This window comes from Varanus komodoensis, unplaced genomic scaffold (assembly GCF_004798865.1).
Source record: "Varanus komodoensis strain SLA01 unplaced genomic scaffold, ASM479886v1 scaffold68, whole genome shotgun sequence".
Lineage (NCBI taxonomy): Eukaryota > Metazoa > Chordata > Lepidosauria > Squamata > Varanidae > Varanus > Varanus komodoensis.
The window spans coordinates 917,202-936,775 of NW_025336321.1; the positions used below are offsets into that span (position 1 = coordinate 917,202).

General features: G+C 39.8%; 1 protein-coding gene across 8 annotated transcripts in view; it reads right to left on the bottom strand.

The window, feature by feature from the left end:
* OSBPL3 (oxysterol binding protein like 3) overlaps window positions 1-19,574 on the bottom strand; it is a 106,428-nt gene that overhangs the window by 49,058 nt on the left and 37,796 nt on the right. For 7 of the 8 annotated variants that reach the window (XM_044450698.1, XM_044450696.1, XM_044450701.1 and 4 more), the window contains exons 2-5: window positions 13,033-13,261; window positions 1,025-1,141; window positions 848-901; window positions 545-658 (exon numbers count right to left, since the gene is read on the bottom strand). In XM_044450698.1, the coding sequence (XP_044306633.1) occupies window positions 545-658; window positions 848-901; window positions 1,025-1,141; window positions 13,033-13,125 (378 nt within the window). In that variant the 5' untranslated portion in view covers window positions 13,126-13,261. Of the gene's footprint in view, window positions 1-544; window positions 679-733; window positions 796-847; window positions 902-1,024; window positions 1,142-13,032; window positions 13,262-19,574 lie in introns of those variants that run through there. The other variant, XM_044450702.1, reaches the window with a different exon arrangement.

The following is a 19,574-nucleotide window of genomic DNA, read 5'->3' on the forward strand; positions in this document are numbered from 1 at the left end:
TTAGGAAACATCCACCAATCAGTAACAAATCTACGATATAATTCATTCATTGCTTTAAGTACACTGAGTATTAAAAGCATACTAAGCAGTAAAACTATGCTCATCTATTTCCTCTCAATCTTTCTTTCCATGCAAAGGAACTCAGTTATTATGTTTATATGTGACACACTGAATCCAAATTTAGAGTAGGATTTATTTATCTTTAAACATATGTGTTTACTTCATCAAAATAACTTCAACAATATAAATAACTTCAAATGTTACTAATACAGGCTGTATCCGATGGCAACGTCCTTTGTTAAGCAAGAAGATAAATGCAAAGCAGAAACTACCATTAAACTTAGTAAATCAAGCATATATAGCAGATTCAACAGGTTTCTGAGCATACACAAAGGTGTTGTTCATTTACCTTTTGCAGCTAACTTGAGTCCCGCACTGAGTAGGGTGCTGGACCTGATGGCCTTCTTGGCCCCTTCCACCTCAACTATTCTACGGTGCTATGATTCTATAAAACCCCACTACATTATTACTTAAATAGAATTACCTTTAAATGGTAAATGTGTTCTTCAGTATCCAAATCTATACATTTCGTTGATTTCTTTACAGACATCACCGAAAGCCCAACGTCTATACACCCATGCAGCTTCCCTCTCTCTATCTGCCAAGAGACATTTAAAACTGATTATTTAAAGTCAAGGACAGAACACCAGAAGATGTCAATTTCCATAATTACCTCTTTGTGCCTATTGATGTCTGGCTTGGAAACCATCACTTCCTTCTGCTATCAAAATATAAGTCATCATAAGTTAAACTGTAAAATGACATTTGAGCAATATGCAATACTTACGTCAGCCGGACTTTTGGCATACTTCAGAATTCCCTTGTCCAGAAAGAACCATCTCTGGAATACAGAAAGCAACTCTTTTAAGCGACAACATTGTTGTGATTTTTTTTTCTTTTTAAGAAGAGCTCCAATATTCCCTCCCACAACCTTTTAACAAGAACACCAGGCTGAGTGACTCACCTTGTGCCAGCCTTTCAGAGGCCATTTCCTTTTCTTCAGCAAGAAGCCTTCCTGTTTCTGTGGTTCCTGGGTGTAATTCATGGCTCCCCGTAATCCTTCTACAATTTCCCAGCTGTCCTGTTTGGAAATAAGTTGAAGATGAGTGATGAATTTCAATTTGTGAAGTGAAAGGGTGAACTGAAAAGTAACATAAAAAAAAAAGTCCCAGATCAGAACAGGTCCAATTCTCTGCCTAAGTGATGTGAGCTATTGGATGTGTAGATGGCAGCCCCTCCAGGCTCTTGGCTTCAACAGAGCTATTTTGCTGTAAGTGGGCTGAATCAGGGTGGTATAAGAACATAAGGAATACCATTCTGGGTCAGACTAGGGCCTTATGAGGCTCTGTAAGGAATGGAAAACGTTCACAACAATCTAGTAGAAATTCAACCCGGGATTCAGCTCTTCTACACTAATCAGCAAAAGAATAAATCAGAAGGCTTCTAGCATGTTGCTGGAGCCCTGGGTAGATGAAATCTATGGCTGGAGAGACCACTGCACTGGTTCCAACCCAAGGGACTGATTGCTGTAGGGATGCTGTAAAAGCTGTTTTGGGAACAAAATAGAACAGAGTAGGGTCTTGCCAAAATGTAGTTGATGGGAGAATTCTAGTTCTACCTATTCAGAATATTGTTCCAAAAATTTAAGCAGTCTTACCAAAATTTAGAATGCTGTTGTCATATACATGACAGTTTACTCAGAAAACGTTTACTGTTTTCAGTGCCATAACAATGAACATTACATATCTCACGATCCTGCAAGACAGTCATACTAAATCACCACTTGTAATCTCATCCATTCTTACAATATTTGATATTTTGTGCCAAGAATATCCTTCTAAATGTTTAGACATTTACTACCTATATCCCTTAGGATCAGATGCAACAGAAACGTCAAACCCAAGATTTAATCTTGCTGCAAATGTAATAGTCATAGACAAGAAGGACATTTAGGAATTTCAAAACTTGTAAGGATGTGACTATAAAATCCAGGTGTGACAAACATTAACATTCTAATTGAAAGTGAGAAAATGATGGACAAAGGGAGATACAGATCACATTTCCAATTGCCAGCATAAGTTTCCTGTGAAAATTGTTAGAAACTGGACCTTGGCATTGCTCCTTTCCCACCCAACAATGACTAGAGGCATCAGAAGCAAGGCAAATTAGGACAACTTCTTTCTTTACTCTTTGATTAAATATGTATTCACATTTAATTCCAACTTTTTCCTGCAAGGAACCCAAGGTGGCTTTGCACAATCCACTCCTCCTCCTCATCCTCCTCCAATCTATCCTTACAACAACCCTGTGAGGTTGGTTAGGCTGAGAGCCATGAATTTCACCCAGTGAGCTTGAGGGGTAAGTGGGGACTAGAAGCCAGAATTTTTGAATCCCAGTTCAGCACTCTAGCCACTAGTCCACATTGGCTCTCTCAAGTACATGTACAATACTCATAGGAGGGCTATTCTTTTAATGCATTCATAGAACATGTAAGAGCACATCCTTCCTCTTTCCTGAATCAATTAATCTTCTGCCAAACTAACACTCCCATCTAGATGCAAGGAGATATTTGTTGCGATTATTTTGGAAATGAGACAAAATGCATGACAGGCAATAGGAAGAATTTGCATGTATCACAGGAAAGAGGGATAGCAGCTTTGACAGGTCATGACTGCACCTGAATTGGAAACAGCGAGGCCAGAGATAATTCCTCTCAGCCACCTGTCCCTTGCTTTTAAAAAAAGGTGTAATTTAGTGTTGCAAAGGATTTGATGTTATGAAATTATTCCACAAGTATTTTCTGCAGAGGGCATGAGCATCAGAATACCTCATGGCTACATGCCTGCTCAAGGCCCTCTACTGTGAATCACACAGGCCATAAGCAATCATTTTTACACCAGCGGGTCCTGAAGAAGGGTGCTGGCTTAGTGGATCAAAGGGCCAAGGGAAACATTCTCATCCCAGAAATGTGGGTAAGTATGTTCTTTTTATTGTGGAAGAACTGGCAATGTAATTATCCCCCCCACACCCTCCCCCGCTCCTCACACACACACACACACACACACACACACACACACACACAGTTTAACTTCTAAGAAAAACCCATTTTACTTTTGGCTAAATAGTTCAGAAAGAGGACAGGTGTTGCTTGCAGGTGTGTTTGTTTACTGAATATGGAATTTCATATTCCAGTATTCTCTATATTGACTAAAATCCATTACAGGGCTTCTCTCCATCCACAGAGTCCTACAAGAGCTGAGCCAAACACATGAATTTTTGGCCATTTGAGGCCCTTTGCAGCAACAAGAATCATGGAGCTGGCTGGAAGCTACCATTCTATCATCCTAGCCTGTAATATTCCTGTGAGCAACAGTAAGACATCACGTCATTCCTAAGTGCCTTATAGGGAGAAAGTGGCAGTCTCTGGTTTGCAGTTACTCACAAGAGCAACTGTTGCTGTGGGTAAGTTTGCCTCTCACAAAATATTCCTGTTCATTTTGCCACTGGCAAATGAAGTAATAACAACAAAACAGGAGCAAGTCATCTTTTTGTACACTTTCATCTACTGATATAATACTGCTGTGCCAGCATTTCCCAGTTGGGTGCTCTCCAGAAGTTCTGGACTGCAACTCTGCTACAACATGGCCATTTGTCAGGGATGATGGGGACTGGTGTTCAAAACAGCTGGAAATACCAAGTTACGGAAATCTGCTCTATTCATTTTGCTTCCACTGGCACTCCCTGCATTTTATAATATATTCACATCTGCATGACTTGCTTTTTCTTTGGTTCCTGGGCAATGTCCTATCCAGGTACTGGACAAACTTCAATTGGCTTAACGTCAGGTACAGAAATACATTAAGTAGCAAGTTAAAATAACAGGCTAACTTTAATGTCATGCAGTCCAGCTAAGAGATGTCAGAATAAGAATCAAGAAGATGCTTTTAGCTTACTCATTTATGGTGTAAAACTTGTTAAGAAAAATACTTCCTACTCATATGAAACTTGTAATAAATCTTACTTTTAAAAACCAGGAAAACTTACTTTTAAAAACTTACTTTTAAAAACCATGACATTTCCAGTGATGTGGGAGGCTTAAACTATTGTATATTTTTGTTTCGTTTACTTAAAAAAAAATCTGGAGAAAATGTTAGCTTTAAAACTTGATTTTGAGAAAGCCTTGGGATCTCATTAGGTTATCTAGATTAGAGAAGCAAACACAAAACAACTACAAACAAAACATACCAGCTGTGACTAGGGTAGTGCCCACCATAACTGCCCAGCAAGGGAGCACTTGCTATGTTGCTGGAACCCTAGATGGATTTGAAGAATAAATCCATTTAACAGGAAGGAATTAAAACTACAGATCCAAGCATTCCAAGGAATGAGAAGGCAAACTCAGAGGATTGTATGCTGTGGTCAACATCACAATTTAACTTAAAGCCGAGCCCTTCGCATTACCACTTGCTTTCCTCTTCCCATTGGCAAGGAAAACATGGGGCAGATGTGGTACAGAAGGGAAAACTAGAGGTCATCGAGGTCAAGCCCCAGCTTTCCTCAAAAATTCTTTGAAGATGTTCAGAAGGACCATTCCTATTTCACAATAAGACTGGCAGGTTCTTCCCACTTTCAGTGGAAATGTTTTCCGTGACCAGCCAGTAATACTAACTAGGCCAATGGGTAGAGATCACGGTCGTAAAGCAGCTAGAAAACCTTTCTGTTAGAAAATTATTCTTGGAGGACTGCATCTCATTTTGCATTTTACAGTCTGGAACAGATACCTAGGTATAAAATGCTTGATCAAAATATCCACTGAGAAGGTCATGTGTACATTTAAATCACCAGTGTTCCTCAACAACAGCCACAAAAGTGTTATGTGATAGGCAATAAAGTAGCAATATAAATGCATGTTCACCATTCTCAATTGACATGAGAACTTGAGTATCATACAAGGGTACTGAAGCACAAAATGAAAGGGCAAGAAGCAGTCCTGAGAAATAAGCAACCATCCTTTAGGGACACATTTTGGTTTTATGCGGGGGGACCCAGCATAGAGAGAACAGGCTACCATTTAAATTATAGGAAAGCAGAAAGTAGATCAGGAACTGCTGGTTTCCTGACAGTGAGAATTAAAAAGTTCCATCCAACCAAATTAGGTTGCTGAAAAATCATACTTGGATAACAACTAGGAGTGGATTTTTTGTCGAATGACTTTGAGAACTTGATTGTGGTACTGATTTCAAGTTCCTGTACTGAATATGTGCTCAGATACATCCTCTTCTTTCATCCTTAGCATATGTACACCTACCTACACCACTATTTGCAGCTCGATTCACTTGTTGGGCTTCTAAGTCCAATCAATACACAAAGTAGACCTCGCAAGACCTGAAGTCTACCTACCCTTGCCTTAGAGAGTCCATAAGTATACACTTCATCACATTTTCTTCCAAGGAAACTTTTAATCAAAATTGATAATCCCTCAAGAAAGGAAGACTGAGGGGTGATATGACAGCACTCTACAAGTACCTGAAAGGCTACTACAAAGAGGATACAGGAATAACAGGCTCAATTCTGGCTAGATATCAAGAAAGATTTCCTGACAGAGCAGTACAACAACGGAACCAATTACCTGGGAAGGTTATGGGCTCTGTCGCAATAGAGGCATTCAAGATGCATCTGGACAGACATCTGGGGGGGATTCCTTATCCTGGAGTCCTTAACCACTGAGCTTGGAATTGGCCCTCTCATGATGCCATGATGCCACGATTATCACTCATCACAGAAGCAGTAATCAGAAAACATTTATAATACAATACAGGTGGATCTATTATTTTTATTTGACAAAAGTCGGTGCTCAGTTACTGCTTTAGTCCAACAGCTTATAAAAAGGACAGAAACACCACGCAGCAGAGAAGAATCAGCAAAATGAAACACTGCATTTCTAACATAAGCATAGCATCTAGACTAAGACTGTCACATGAAACCTGGAATTAGCAGAGCAAAAATTAAATACATCAAAAAGAGCACAGATGAATTGTTTGTTGCTGAGATAAAAATGCATCGCAATTTAGAAGGATTTTTTCAATAAAATTAGCTAATTTACATTAGATGTTGCTAAACGCTTAGGGATTAGATCAGCTACACGCTAAAGAATCCACCCCTTGTTACTAGACAGCAAGACCATGGGATTCCCTGCATGTCTGTCTGGCTTTTCCCTCATTTCATTTACCACAAGCGCAAGCATGAGAGAATGTGTTGGTATCTGTACACACACTTGAGTAGTAGTGTTGCCTCTGTAGTTGCAGTTAAACCTTTCTGAATTTAGGAAATGTCCGACATTCCTGACCAGGGGTGGGGAATTTGTTCTACCTACATCAGGAGTGCTCCAACACTCAACATCCTTCTCCACTTGGCTATGCTGAAAAGGGCTGATGAGAGTTTTAGGACAACAACCTTTGGAGCGTCACAAAGTGCTCCAGACAGACACTTTTCTAAGCTTAGGTGGAGATGAACAGAAGTAAATTGCCTCAAGAATGTATGCTGTGGATTTAGATACAGGTGTCACAATTCACACCATGCAAGAGAAGGGAATTTGCTACTCATTTAACTCACAACTGCCCCATAGACCTCACTGAGAAATGACTTTTCTAGTTTTACTTTTTCAGATCAATCAAATCAAATCAGTTTCCCTTTTATCAGATTTATTTATAACACTAAAAAGGCTTAAAGATGAAAAGAAACCACATTAGTTAACATACTCCTTTTTAAAAACATACCCTAATTATAAAAGGGGTGGGGACAGAGATATTAAGCTCTGCCCATAAAATACCCTTCCGTCCTTCCTTCCAAAATACACAGCAATTAGTACTCACACTCAAGGGGGATACCAGATGAGGTGTGAATATTGTCACTGAGACTTCAATTCTATATTCAATTACCTGGGCATAAGGCTTACTGAATTCAAAGACTCAGTACTACTGATATTAGGTTGCTGCATGTCCCACTTTACAGAGGAGAGTCCTCTTTTAGAAGGGTTGTAGACCCATCCAGCTTGAATCTTTTTTTTAAGAAAAGGAACTATAAGAACAGAAAGCAGGGGCTTGAAATTGTCCATCAGAACACCACACTGTGAAGGCACACTGTTCTCATATTCTAAGTCTTTCCCACTATTGTGAGAAGTATTGCATTTCTACTTAATTTCTACTAATTATTTCTACGCGTGCCTCTTTTGCAATTAGACCTCTTTTTTCTCTTTTGCAGAAGCAGTGTCAGGCCTAGTAAACATATATAGGATTGTATCCCAGAAACAAGCTGGTTGAAGTGGTCATAAAATCAAAACAATGTCATGAAAAAGAAGAGGTTATGATATTGAGAGTAAATGCTTGAAGGGATGTTTTTGCTTTCCTCCACTTTTCCGCCTGATGCTTCCAGAGGGTTCTATAATACTGGCATGCCATTTCTGTTTAAAGAAAAAATGCAAAATATTTATTTTGATATGAGGCCTCTGAACACAGCTGGCTACCTTCCTGTGTCCTTTGGGGTTGGCACTTGAGTTGCATTTGATATATTTCTGAAACATAAACTGTAGTAAGTCTGTCCACAAATTAGGTCTTTCAAGGTGAAAATTCTCCAGGCAGAACTATCATTACATGAATAAGGGCAATGCATTTCAGAGATGTACTGACAGGAAAGCCTTCATAAATAAGGACTACTATCAAATACAGTCCCTTTAACATACTTGTCCTAAAATATCATATCTTAGTATCTCTCTCTCTCTCTCTCTCTCTCTCTCTCTCTCTCTCTCTCTCTCTGTGTGTGTGTGTGTGTGTGTGTGAGAGAGAGAGAGAGAGAGAGAGAGAGAGAGAGAGAGAGAGAGAGAGCGCGCGAGCGCTTAAAATCATCACTGGCTCTCTTCTCATTTCACCATGCATATATGGAAAGGGCAGATCACATAACTCAGTGGCAGCAATGCCCAATCAGTCCAGCCTGAGCAAGTTGAATGGTTGATATGAAGAGGATTTAATTGCTGCAATAATTCACAGCAGAAATGAGAATGAGGAGGAGAAGGAAACAGAGCCATTCCACAAGTCCTGCTATTATTTACTCGTTTTTCTTTCCCTTCCCATCTTCCTTTGTCATTTTAGCTTGTAAACATGCTATAGTGAGACCATATTCCACATTTAGGGGCCTGACACTTTGCTAGTCAAAGCCTTCTTATTTTATTAACTGATGTAAGCCAATCTAGGAACCCTTTTTGTGACAGAAGTGGGGACAAATGCACTTTAAATAATTACATAAGATGAAGTTATAGTCAAGAGTGTTCAGATCAATGGAGGACAGGTCTATTCATGCCAATAAATCATTGTTTAAATGGGACATTTCACACATTGACGCAGCATCCCTCTGAAAACCAGATGCTGGGGGGCAGTTCCATCCCTGAGCTATCTCCCAACACATGAAGCAAGATGCTTCTAAGGGCAGCCGGGCAGCTAGCCAGTTACTGCTTGAGACAAAGTGCTGAATGGATGGAAGTTTAGGGTGATCCAGCCAAGCAATTAAGGTCTTATGATCTACTTCTGAAAGGCTAGGTTGTTGATATTAAATATGAAAAACTGGAAGCGACTCATTTTCCACTACATACTGTCCTAGAAACTCTCGAAAGCCATATTTTATTTTAGATACAGAGAATGAAGCAGTGAACTAGAATAGCTTTCCAACTGACGCTAGTTCTCACAGAATATACCAAATGACCATGCCAGACTTCTGTCTAGAATGAAACAGTCAGTTGTAGTGAAAATTTGCAAGTGCCAAAAATAGAAAACTGCTTTGTGGAGGAGGGCAGGGTTTGCGTTGGCAGCCTCAACAACAGCATTTGTTACAGTTCATAAAATTGGCACAAACCATTTTCTTTTTACTCTCATCAGAGCTGCTCCTGCACTGTCTCTCTTGCACCATATATGTTTTTAAGAGATAATAATATTATGGTCTTCTACTATTAATATATGCTCTTGGGCTGCATAGGCTAGCACTGCAATTGCAGCTGCGGTCCTCTGAACTCAGTGTACTATCTGAGTAACACGCATAAGCACCGATGGCTACATTTTGCTCTGGAGCAAAGTCTCAGACTGTCTCGCTATCAAATGCTGTCTCACTATCAAATGCTGCCTTGCATTATTAAAGAGCAGGGAAAGCATGGCTTGAGGCCATCCTAGCAATAAAAGGAGACTCTTCCCAGTGTGTAAGAAGAAAAATAAATAAATATACAGCCAAATAATATTTCTTTATACTGTTTTTGAGTACTACCTGTTTCTCATTGAAGTCGCTGACACGCTGTAACTCACTTTATTAATTTTTCCATCTTACATTTGCTCTTGGTATATGAAAACTTCCAGAGACCCAGCTACAAATTATATATTGCAAGGAAAGAATCACTCAGAGACAGAAACTTAACAACACAAAAGCTGCAGAGCCTGAGCTAAATTGGTCTTTATGTTTAAGCTGACATAACCCAATGTATATTCTTTTGGTTTCATGTTTAAAATCCAGCGAGTGTACAAGAGTTACCTTACAGACAAGGCATAAAGAAATTCTGCAGCTGTGCTGTCTCCCGTACCTACACCTACACAAAAAGCTATGAATTATGATCAAGAACCTTATTCGCTTCCATCAACAAATGAAGTCATTTCTGCAGTGGCTCAAATGATCAATCATGGCTACACAACCCAGAGCAATCATTTTTGTGCAGGTGAAAGGAAAACACAGATCATTCAAATCTAAACACAGTGGCTTGCCTCATTAAAAGTGGAAGCTGCAGCAGGGAAAAAAAAGAACTTGAATGGAGCCTTTAGCTTATGCTGTAACCTCTTCCTTGGACATAAAGCATGTCATGGGAACAGAAACTTTAAAAGAGAAATCATGGGAGAATAAGGAGCTTTAGCTGGGCTTGTACGTAAGAAGAAATAAAAAATGTCCTGCTGAACTGCAATTCTTAACAAAGCTTTCAAAAAGTAAAAGTCTCCCTTTCTTTATACAACTTAACCACAGGTAAGTTTCCTGCTGATACCATATTATTCTGCACTCAACAGAAATGCAATTCCCACCACTGGATTTTGTTCCAACTACACTGGATTCGGTGGTGTTTCAATGCTGTTTCCCTTTTGTTTTCTGGGACGATATACATATATATGCCTTCTTTTCTCTGGTTGTAACTAAGGGAGAAGTTTTCTTTTGCTTTTCACTGGTGCTAAGAATTTGGAACTGAACAAGAAGAGAGGGTGAGGAACTGTTCCACAACTGACATTCCTACTGGCACACTAACTGGCCTGGGGATCTTGTAGAGGTCATTTTAGAGGTTATAGGGCAGATGGAGGCAAGAGCACAGAGCATGCCTGTTTCCAACGCACTCACGTGTGCAATTTGCGATGTCTGTTTTCTCAGTGTCTTTGATAACTTTGCCAGATAAAGGGAAAGCTACATCAGTATTTTTGGAAATAAATGGTGCTTCTCTGTGTGTAGGATAATGGGAAAACTGATCTTAAATTAGGAGTGGCAGGTTTGGGGACTTCTTACCTCAATTTGATTCAAAATAAAATGCATTTGATACTTAATTTTATTTTTTTTAAGTTTTTAAAGATAGTGTATCTAAGAGAATCTCTGTTTTCATGTTAAGGTTGTTTCTCTCTTGAATAGCAGGTGCTAGGGACAGACAAATGAGTTTTTTTCCTCCTTGTGCCCTGCCAATAAACCTCCAGGAAACATTTGGCTGGCCACCAGTGGAAACAGATTGCTGGATTAATCTTTGATACACCAGGCCTTCTTTCAAGTCTTTTGTTTTCTTTTATTAAAAAGAGCTTCTAGTTCATATGGTAGCAAAGACTTTGAAGGTGTGTGACCAAGTTCTAAATGTCCACACAAGTGTGCTTATGGGGGTGGGGGAGGGGGAGAGAGGAGAGACTTGGAGTTTTACATCAGGACAAAGCTAAGCACTGAAACTGCTCATAAGTAATTTGCATGATATAGAAATGCATAAGCATTGTTGCCATCAAATCATTCACTTAGAATGGTAAGTTAAATCACTGTGTCATGATGTTATGATATGGATGGATGCTATTTGGAATCACTAGATGCTTTGAAGATTGTATCAAAGCAATGCAACTATTTAAGAGCCTAGAAAATTTGTTGTGCTTATAAGAATTCTGACATCGAATCTACATGGCAAAGGAAGAAAGATTTCCTGAATGTTGACACAAGAAAGTTATTTGAAAGAGGAAGAGTCCTGCTCTTGCATTGGCATCAGATGTTTTCAGAAGTTTGCACAATAATCAGGTTTGCAAAGTTAGTTTATTTGCCAAAGAGATGGATTAGGGACAGAATGAGAAAAGTAGGTACTGATACCAAAAATACCTAACAGCTAGACATTTTCATAATTCCAAATGATTAACCCAGTAAGAGCTTTAAAGATATATGTGTCTCTGTTATTTCATTCTGAGAATCATTCTTAGCATTCAAAAGGGCTCACACACTGGGCCAGAACATGGAATCTTCTTTCTTTTAAAAGAAGATAGTAATTTTGATAACCCTCCTTCTGAGAAATCAGGCTGTACACCAAATTGCAGGTTGGAGGCAAACTTTTGATCCATGAACAAAAGTGTCATGTCATATTGTTCACAGTAGCTTTTATACTACTGGTTCCTAACCCATGTGATATGGTCAGGGCTTTTTTTGTCATAGAACGCACCGGAACAGCGTTCCAGCACCTTTTTCTTCAATGGATTTTACTAAGTGATTTAGCAGGTCAGCAGCAAACATCATTAACATAGTTTTGCATCCTTTTGTGTCCATGCTGATAGTGAGATAGTTCGGCTGTTCGGCTTGGGATTGGTGTGTGTGGTCGCTGCCCACTGCCAGCTGCAACCATCATGTTTATGTGTGTGATGTGAGTTCTGGCACTTTTTTTTTTTTTTTTTACAAAAAAAGCACTGGATATTATATTGCAACTTTCATAATTTCCAGCCAATACGGACAATGGTCGAGAATGACTGGAATTCACAGAATTTTAGACTAATAACTCACAGAATTCTAGTCTAACAACTACTGCTTTACACAGAATGAAGGGCTTTAGAATATTCTCATGAAATCTGCTTTTTCCACTAACTTCAAAATGTTCAAATACTTAAAAATTATTTTGAGAGAATACGATGATTCAACTTCCAGATTCTCAGGGCTCACAATTCTATATTATTCCATATATAAAGATTAGCTGTTAGGAGCCTTGCTGATGCATTGCAAAGTTACCAATAGACAGGGTTGTAACCCATAATGCAAGGTCTGGATAAGTTCTAAGAATGGGATCAAACTATTCAGTTTATAATGTGAAGCTGTTTTAGTATCACTGATTCAGGAAACTTCTCTTTGGTTCAAACCAAACCACCATCATGGTGAACGTTCAAGTGCCACTGGCTGTTTGAAGACATTCATCTTACAAATTCAATGTCCGTAACCATAATTATTCTTCTTTTATGAAATCTAATTCCTTATCTGGTCTTTCCAAGGGCAAACAGACAGTACAAAATGGTATGATCTAAAAAAGCTATACACAGGCACATTTTTGGCACAGTAAACATTTTTTTCTGAAGAACACAGCATAATGCCCTTCTTCACGCACAAATGAATCTTCCAGCAGAAATCCAGCTAAGAAAGAAGCACTACAAGTATAATTCACAGCACAACATTACAAGGGCTGTTGCAATGCTACTGAAAGGAAGCTAGACATATCGTGTCGGTTGCACACAGAATCAACTCACCATTCCCCAAACACACTGCAAGATACTCAACACACCAGCTTGATCCTAAAAACCACAAATAATTAAAAAGGCGCACAGGCAGACAGTGAGATGTCTTGGCTCCTTTGCTTTCTTCAAAACTAGTATGATTTTGAACAAAAAAGAAGACTAAACAAAGCTTTATATTTACCTGTCTACTTCCCTGCTTAGACGAGCAGCTGCTGGTACTTCTTGAAGGAGACAAGACTCTCTGAGACACACCAAGACTCTTTTCTTCAGTCATGATCCTGGGCGGAGTTTCTTCCGAATCAATTCAATTAGAAAATCATCAAAAGAACAGGAAGCCATGGAAGAGAAAGGCAAGAGTCATCATTCTCCAAATGCATTCCAGTGGCATTCTTGGTGCTCAAAGGAATTTCCTAAGGGAAAGGAAAAAACCCAACAGTATGCAGATCAGATTTAGGCCATAGTAACTCATGCAGCAGTTAAGAACTGATGTTTTCAGTAATACAGTCTGACAGCATTGCTATACAATTAGCCAATCTAAGGTAAAGGATAACATCCATGCTTTAAGGGGCGCAGATGGAATAGGTTCCAAAATGATGGGAAGGCAGATTGACATGAAATATTATGTTATGAATTGCCTTTTTAAAAAAATAATTCAAAGGGAAGTTGAATAGGAACTGGATAATAGTAGGGACAGAGCTTCATCAGCATTGGCTACACAGTTTTCAAATAACCTTCCCAGTGAATTCTATGAAGTTCATCAGCTAACAGATGTGGCTTTTTATTGGCTTTGATGTTCATAAATAATGGTAAAATAAAAGGCTAGAAAAATTACGCCATACTTTAGCACATTTTATGCTGTGTCACATAAAATGGATAGGATTCAGAAGTAGTCAGAGTAGAACTACTGAATTTCAATGGGATGCAGTTGGCCATGACTAACTAAAGTCCCATTCATGTTGATGGTTCTGCTGTATGTTTGCCTAAGTCTGGAGCTAACCTATTAGGTCAGCATCCACACCAAACTTATAAGGTGGGTCTAAATGCATTAATAGGCAGAGCTAGGTTTAATCTAAGAACTGTGGGCTCACATGCTGTGATGTTATATAACATCACATCAGTTCACAATTATGCTCAAGGTATAGGATATCTTCAAGCTGTTGGCCACAGCAAAATCAACATTAGCAAATTGAACAGAAATGCAGCCTTGTTGACAGCAACAACAACAGCAACATTCCACACTAAAGGCTTGCCCTAATACTGAGCTAACAAGAAGGGCTTTCTAACTAAGGAGGGGAACCCAAATGAATGTTCAGCCCCAAGGCTCCTCAAAGCTTTAAGGTGGTCCTGTCTGGACTATTTGCTGATCATGCATAACATGAATTCCAATTGTACAACATGAATTCCAATTGTTAAAAAGCCAGAATCTCACCCAACCACTTCAGGTGATGATAGTTTATATTTTCCACTCAATTCTTACAGTGGTTCTTAAAAGGTGTGACTATTTAAAACCTGCCAACTTATTTTATCTAGCCCATAGATGAACACATACAATATCCACAGGAGACTGGCAGAGAACATTCCAAAATCCAGGTTATCATTAAGACAACCAAACATCACAGGAAAGTGTGCAAGTTTCAAGATCAACATTTTTCTCTTGCTAGCTATAAGTATCTTAGGGGCTGTTTCAGGTCCAACTTCCTAACCACCACATAAGCTCTGAAGAAGCAGGCACTATCCTGGCTCACATCACTCAAATAGTTACTGTGGCTTAATGTACCAGTGAGGGCTGGTACATTTGCCAGGTGTCCCAAGGACCATTTCTGCATGGTGTCCATGGATGCTGAAGTTGCTGTGGCTTGTAATGTCATAGCCCAAAGAGCAGATGTTGTTCAAGGGTCAGACAACCAACAGATACTCTGATATTATCCAAGGTTGTTCTTTTGCCTGAGGTCATATAGCATAACAAGTTACAGCAAGTCAGGTATCTGCAGGCACCTATGCAAAAATTGCATCTGTGGTTGCCTAGCCCAATGCATAACCAGGTCACTGTGATTTCAAGTCCTGTTTCTTTTTCTCTCTGTTCTCTCTTCTACACTCAGCTGCCACCAAATACATGTTTTGTAATTCTTGCCCCATGAACACATATGGAATTCTTGAAAGTTTGTACATTTTTGGTGCTCTTTTGGTCAGTTTCATAAATACATTGCACTAATATGGGTTTCAAAATTTCTCTTAGCCAGTGGGGATACCTTTATTTTTGTTTTAAAAATAGACAGCAGTATGTGCAGAGAATTAGGTAATAATAACGCCAACACAAATGGAGAAAAATACATATAGAAAAATGACCTCCCTCCCCATGTAACTGTCCTAAGATGGTCACTGGTCCATGATGAAGGCAGATCAAGATTTTGGTAGCTACCTGCTATCTGACAAATGTAAATACTAACAGCAGTCAAGGTTGTGGCCTGCAAAAAAGACCTTTTCTGGAATTCCACCTGCCCCCCAGCACCAATGTATGTGCAAGTTATCATAAACATGGTAACAGATTCTTCCCATTTCACAAAAGCTAAACTAAAGCGCAGTATCTTTCACAAACTCAAGGAAAAAAACCATTGTGTCACTAATGCATAACATATGATATTCCTTCTGTTAGCTCTTCAAACTAGAAGAGTACACTCTGTAAAATAGGACACCTGGCCACTCCAAATGCTGTTCTAGAATTCACTTTCTTGAACTCTAAAATGTCAGGCACACTAAAGACCCGACACCAATAGTATAGCGTGGCAGTTTTTATATCTTGGCCACTACCCTTCACAGTGTATGAAATAGTTTCATTGGCGAATATTGATGTCCAATTCCCAGATAAAGGTTTAATTTCAAATGCCAGAGTTTTCATGTGCTTTGTGTTTTCACAATGGGTAAGGAGAGTGCTGCATTGCTGAAGTCAATTTTATGGTTTTATACAGTGCCTTTTACTAATTTATTCCTTGTTCACAGGGAACACCAATGCTCCTCACACATGCCTGTGTTTTGTCTGTGTTTCCTTGTGCTTTTTAAGGACTGCTGCTACATTTATTCACACAAGCCCTTTGGGTGATAACACAGGGCTTGTTGTTTCAGTGAATCTTATGGTAGATCTATCATCCTTCCTTTCAACAACAAACTCAGGCAGTTGAGTGCCAAGAAGACAAGAGCCAAACTGGGACAGTAAAGAGAAAAAGGTGAGGAGAAATTAGGAAAGCCAAATGAACCCCATTTATACCCATTTTTAAAAATTAGTATTCTCTTGGCATAATCAGTGGCTTTCAGAAGATATGGAATGCTTTATTTGAAAAGAAAAAGAGAGCACTGGGGAAGGTGGGAAGGAGGATGGTCTGGCTTGCTTGAAATTCCCTCAATAGCCTCCACAACAGAATCTGGAAGGAGGGCACAGCTGGCTGGCTCCCTAAGGAAGAATGCTTCTTGTAGGGAGAGAGGAAAATTATCTTCAGAAATTATTCTGAAGTTCCTGTTTGTCTCTCCCATAGTCAACAGGGTTTAGCAAAGATACCGCATTCCATCATAATTGGCTGAATCTAAATCAAGGGTGGCCATGGTTCTGTCCTCCAGCTGTTTCAGCCTGCAGTTCCCCTCACCATAGGCTCCGCTGGTCAGAGTTGAAGGGAGCTGCAAGCCAAGCCATCTGGCGGGCCATAAATTGCCCATCCCCTAAATCAGAACACCACTCATAAGTTCTTTTATTTAAAATCGATATCTCAGAAGAATCTCTGTGAGGCAGCTGGGTGTCGTGAACACTGAAAGTATTTGGTGCCAACAAATATCACTGCACAACTTGATAGCCTTTGGAATTAAATGCATTCCCCTAGGTATTTTAAGACTGTGCTGTCCTGAATTGCCTGATGCGCTTGCAATACAAGACTAAAATTAGAGCAGCTCAGAACCACTGACATTCCATATATTCACAGCATGGTGAGTCTCCAGCAGACTTGCTCCAAGTGTGTGCCAAGCTTTTCTCCCATGGGTTCATGCTCTTTCCCCACAATCCAGATGCCATGAGTCCAGGTGTATTAAGAACACTTGCATTCCACACTGTTAGCTGCTGCTAGAAAAAGACTGGAGAGAATGCCCAGGCATGAACATAGTGCCAGGTGGCATGTCCCTCCCCCCATCTTGTCCCTCTCTAGAAGACTTACCAGGTGAAAAAACAGCATTGGCTGAAGTAACATTCTGCTTAAGATGTGGGAGCAGTACCTGCCCAGGTGAAATGTATGTTGAATCCAAACTGACACATCCTCTCCTGCCCTCCCTTTCAGAAAAGCTTCTGACTCCACCTGCAGTCAGACGCTGGAAAGCCAGATGGTGGGGATGTTGGACACTTCTCAATTGGTCCTCTTGCTTCTCCTGTTGCCTCCTTACAGGGCCAAGGCAGTCCTCCTCAACCTCCTTCCCACCCAATTCTGAAACTTCCCCCACTTTTTCCAAGGCAGGCTGGTTCTCACGCTGCATCTGAGTATTTCCCCCCAGTAGCCTTGAAATGGCAACATCGCCTGCCCCCCTCTGCCCTTCCACTTCCTCCTCTGAATCAGACGGACTCCATCTGGGGACACTGTAACTTGAGAAAGCCAGGTATACATGATGACCCTATGCTCAGTTCACAGGTTAATCGTTTCTCTTCTATTATGCACCAAGGTGTATTTTTAAATTCCCCTCTTTTCCATACTTCTAAAAAGGAACCATTTGTTCCAATGGGCTCTTTTAGAATAGCAGCAATGATTCCCTAACTCCATATTTCAATTGTCAGCGCCCGACGAAACACATTTCACTGTCTGCTTCCACGAGACGTGAATATAGCATGAATGTGTCATCACAATTCACCAGTATCTTGGCTGCTTGGGTTTGTTCTAAGGAGTGAGACACAAATCTCTCTCTGCTGTCAAGACTCTGAACATCTGATTGCTTAGGCATAATTGTATACAAGAACCTGCACAAAGGCCTTCGAAAGCTTGGGGAGAAGGGAAAAAATCAGCCATTTTCAAATTCTTCTAAAGGAAATAAGCAAGTACCATTTAACTAGGAGCTTTACATAGTATAAGGATCCCTGTGCAATAAAGAAAAAGTGGTTTGGGGAATTATTTGCAGGAACCAAGATGCAAGTCCAAAACGCTTTTGATTCTGTAAACAGATGTGGAAGCTTAAGAAAGTGTCATGGATGCCCTCATAAAATAGTTCCCATGTTGGGCATGGCTGGTCGCAAAACCCCCATTTCCCAGAAGGCAAACTAGTGAGAAGTCACCTGCTCAAGAATGGCAAGGCAACTTGCAAGGAGTGGTGGGATCTGAACTTCAAAATACAAGACCACTCTTTTGAACCCAAATAGTAATGGTACTGAAGGGAAGCACTTTCCTTTGCAGCATACCAGACTGCCAGTTAAAAATCAACAGTTAAAATAAATCTGAAGAAAAACATTCCAGAGGGATAGAAAGCCTGCCAGGCACCAAGAGAGATGTTTACACACACACACAGGTGCCCAGAAAGAAAATGCTGGGAGACATCAGAGCTAAGCCATTGCAAAGTTAGAGGATCAAATCTAGAGAATTCTACATTTGAGGAATTCGTCCTCCAGGCAGTTTTCATCCACATGTGAGCATGCAAACTTTGCAGATGCTTCTCATGTTACATAGCAAGAGACAGACTTCATCCTGAACTTTCTGTGTTGCTTTTTTTTGCTTGGAGATTAGCCCTAAAAACATTTCAGTTATTGAAGTGTTAGGCAATTGTGAAAAAAATAAACAGAAAAAATGAGGTCTTGGGATACACATACATCTAACAATTTCAATAATTTGAACAAGAGACTAGAACTATTTTAGAATTCCCTTGCATTCATTGTAACAATGAATCACTTGTACACTCAGTTGTACTATTATTACAGAGCAAAGTGTGATTTCATTCCCAGCTCCACCTTCAGCCTCCCTGAAAGAAGTATTAGAAGCTGGCGGCAGAGTTGCCATGGAGCATTTATAACTTTTTTATTGTTGTTGCTTAGCACTTTCTATGGCTCGTTAGAAATTATGGTTCATCTCTTACCCAGTAGTTATCCATCGTATTTTTAGAATATACAAACTGCATCTATAAATACAACCTACTTTATCACTCATGCAATTTGCTCCTCAATATCATAAAGAAAACAAGCTCATTTTCTGTCATTGTCTATGCAAGTGTTTGAAACATGCAGAAGAGGGTTTTTAGGAGCATTGTACCAATGCATTTCTAATGTGCTCTAGCCAAAGTCAGTTGCAATATGTACTCATTTATAGGCTATCCAGTTGTTCTTTTAAAGAGAATTGTGACATACGGGCACCACAACAATTAAAGGAACTCATTTACAAAAACGCAAGGGGAACAGGTTATAAAGCTAACGAAAATACAGGGGAATGCGAGACCTTCCAGAACATGTGGCCTGCCAGCAGATTCAAAGAACAGCAACAAAAAAGAAATTCACACTAGGGCTGATCCAGTATGAACACAACATCTCATTCCCCCCTAAATAAAGCTAACACTATTCCTTTGTTATCTATGATTTGTGAAGAGGGTTTGGGAAGAAATAGCTTCACATTTTGTACTAGACAGATACATTCCTCCCCTGAAGGAAAAGAAAGGTTTACAGTCCACCATTCCTGGGGGGCGGTGGGGAGGTTCCATTTTGTTCCATGGAACAAACTATTA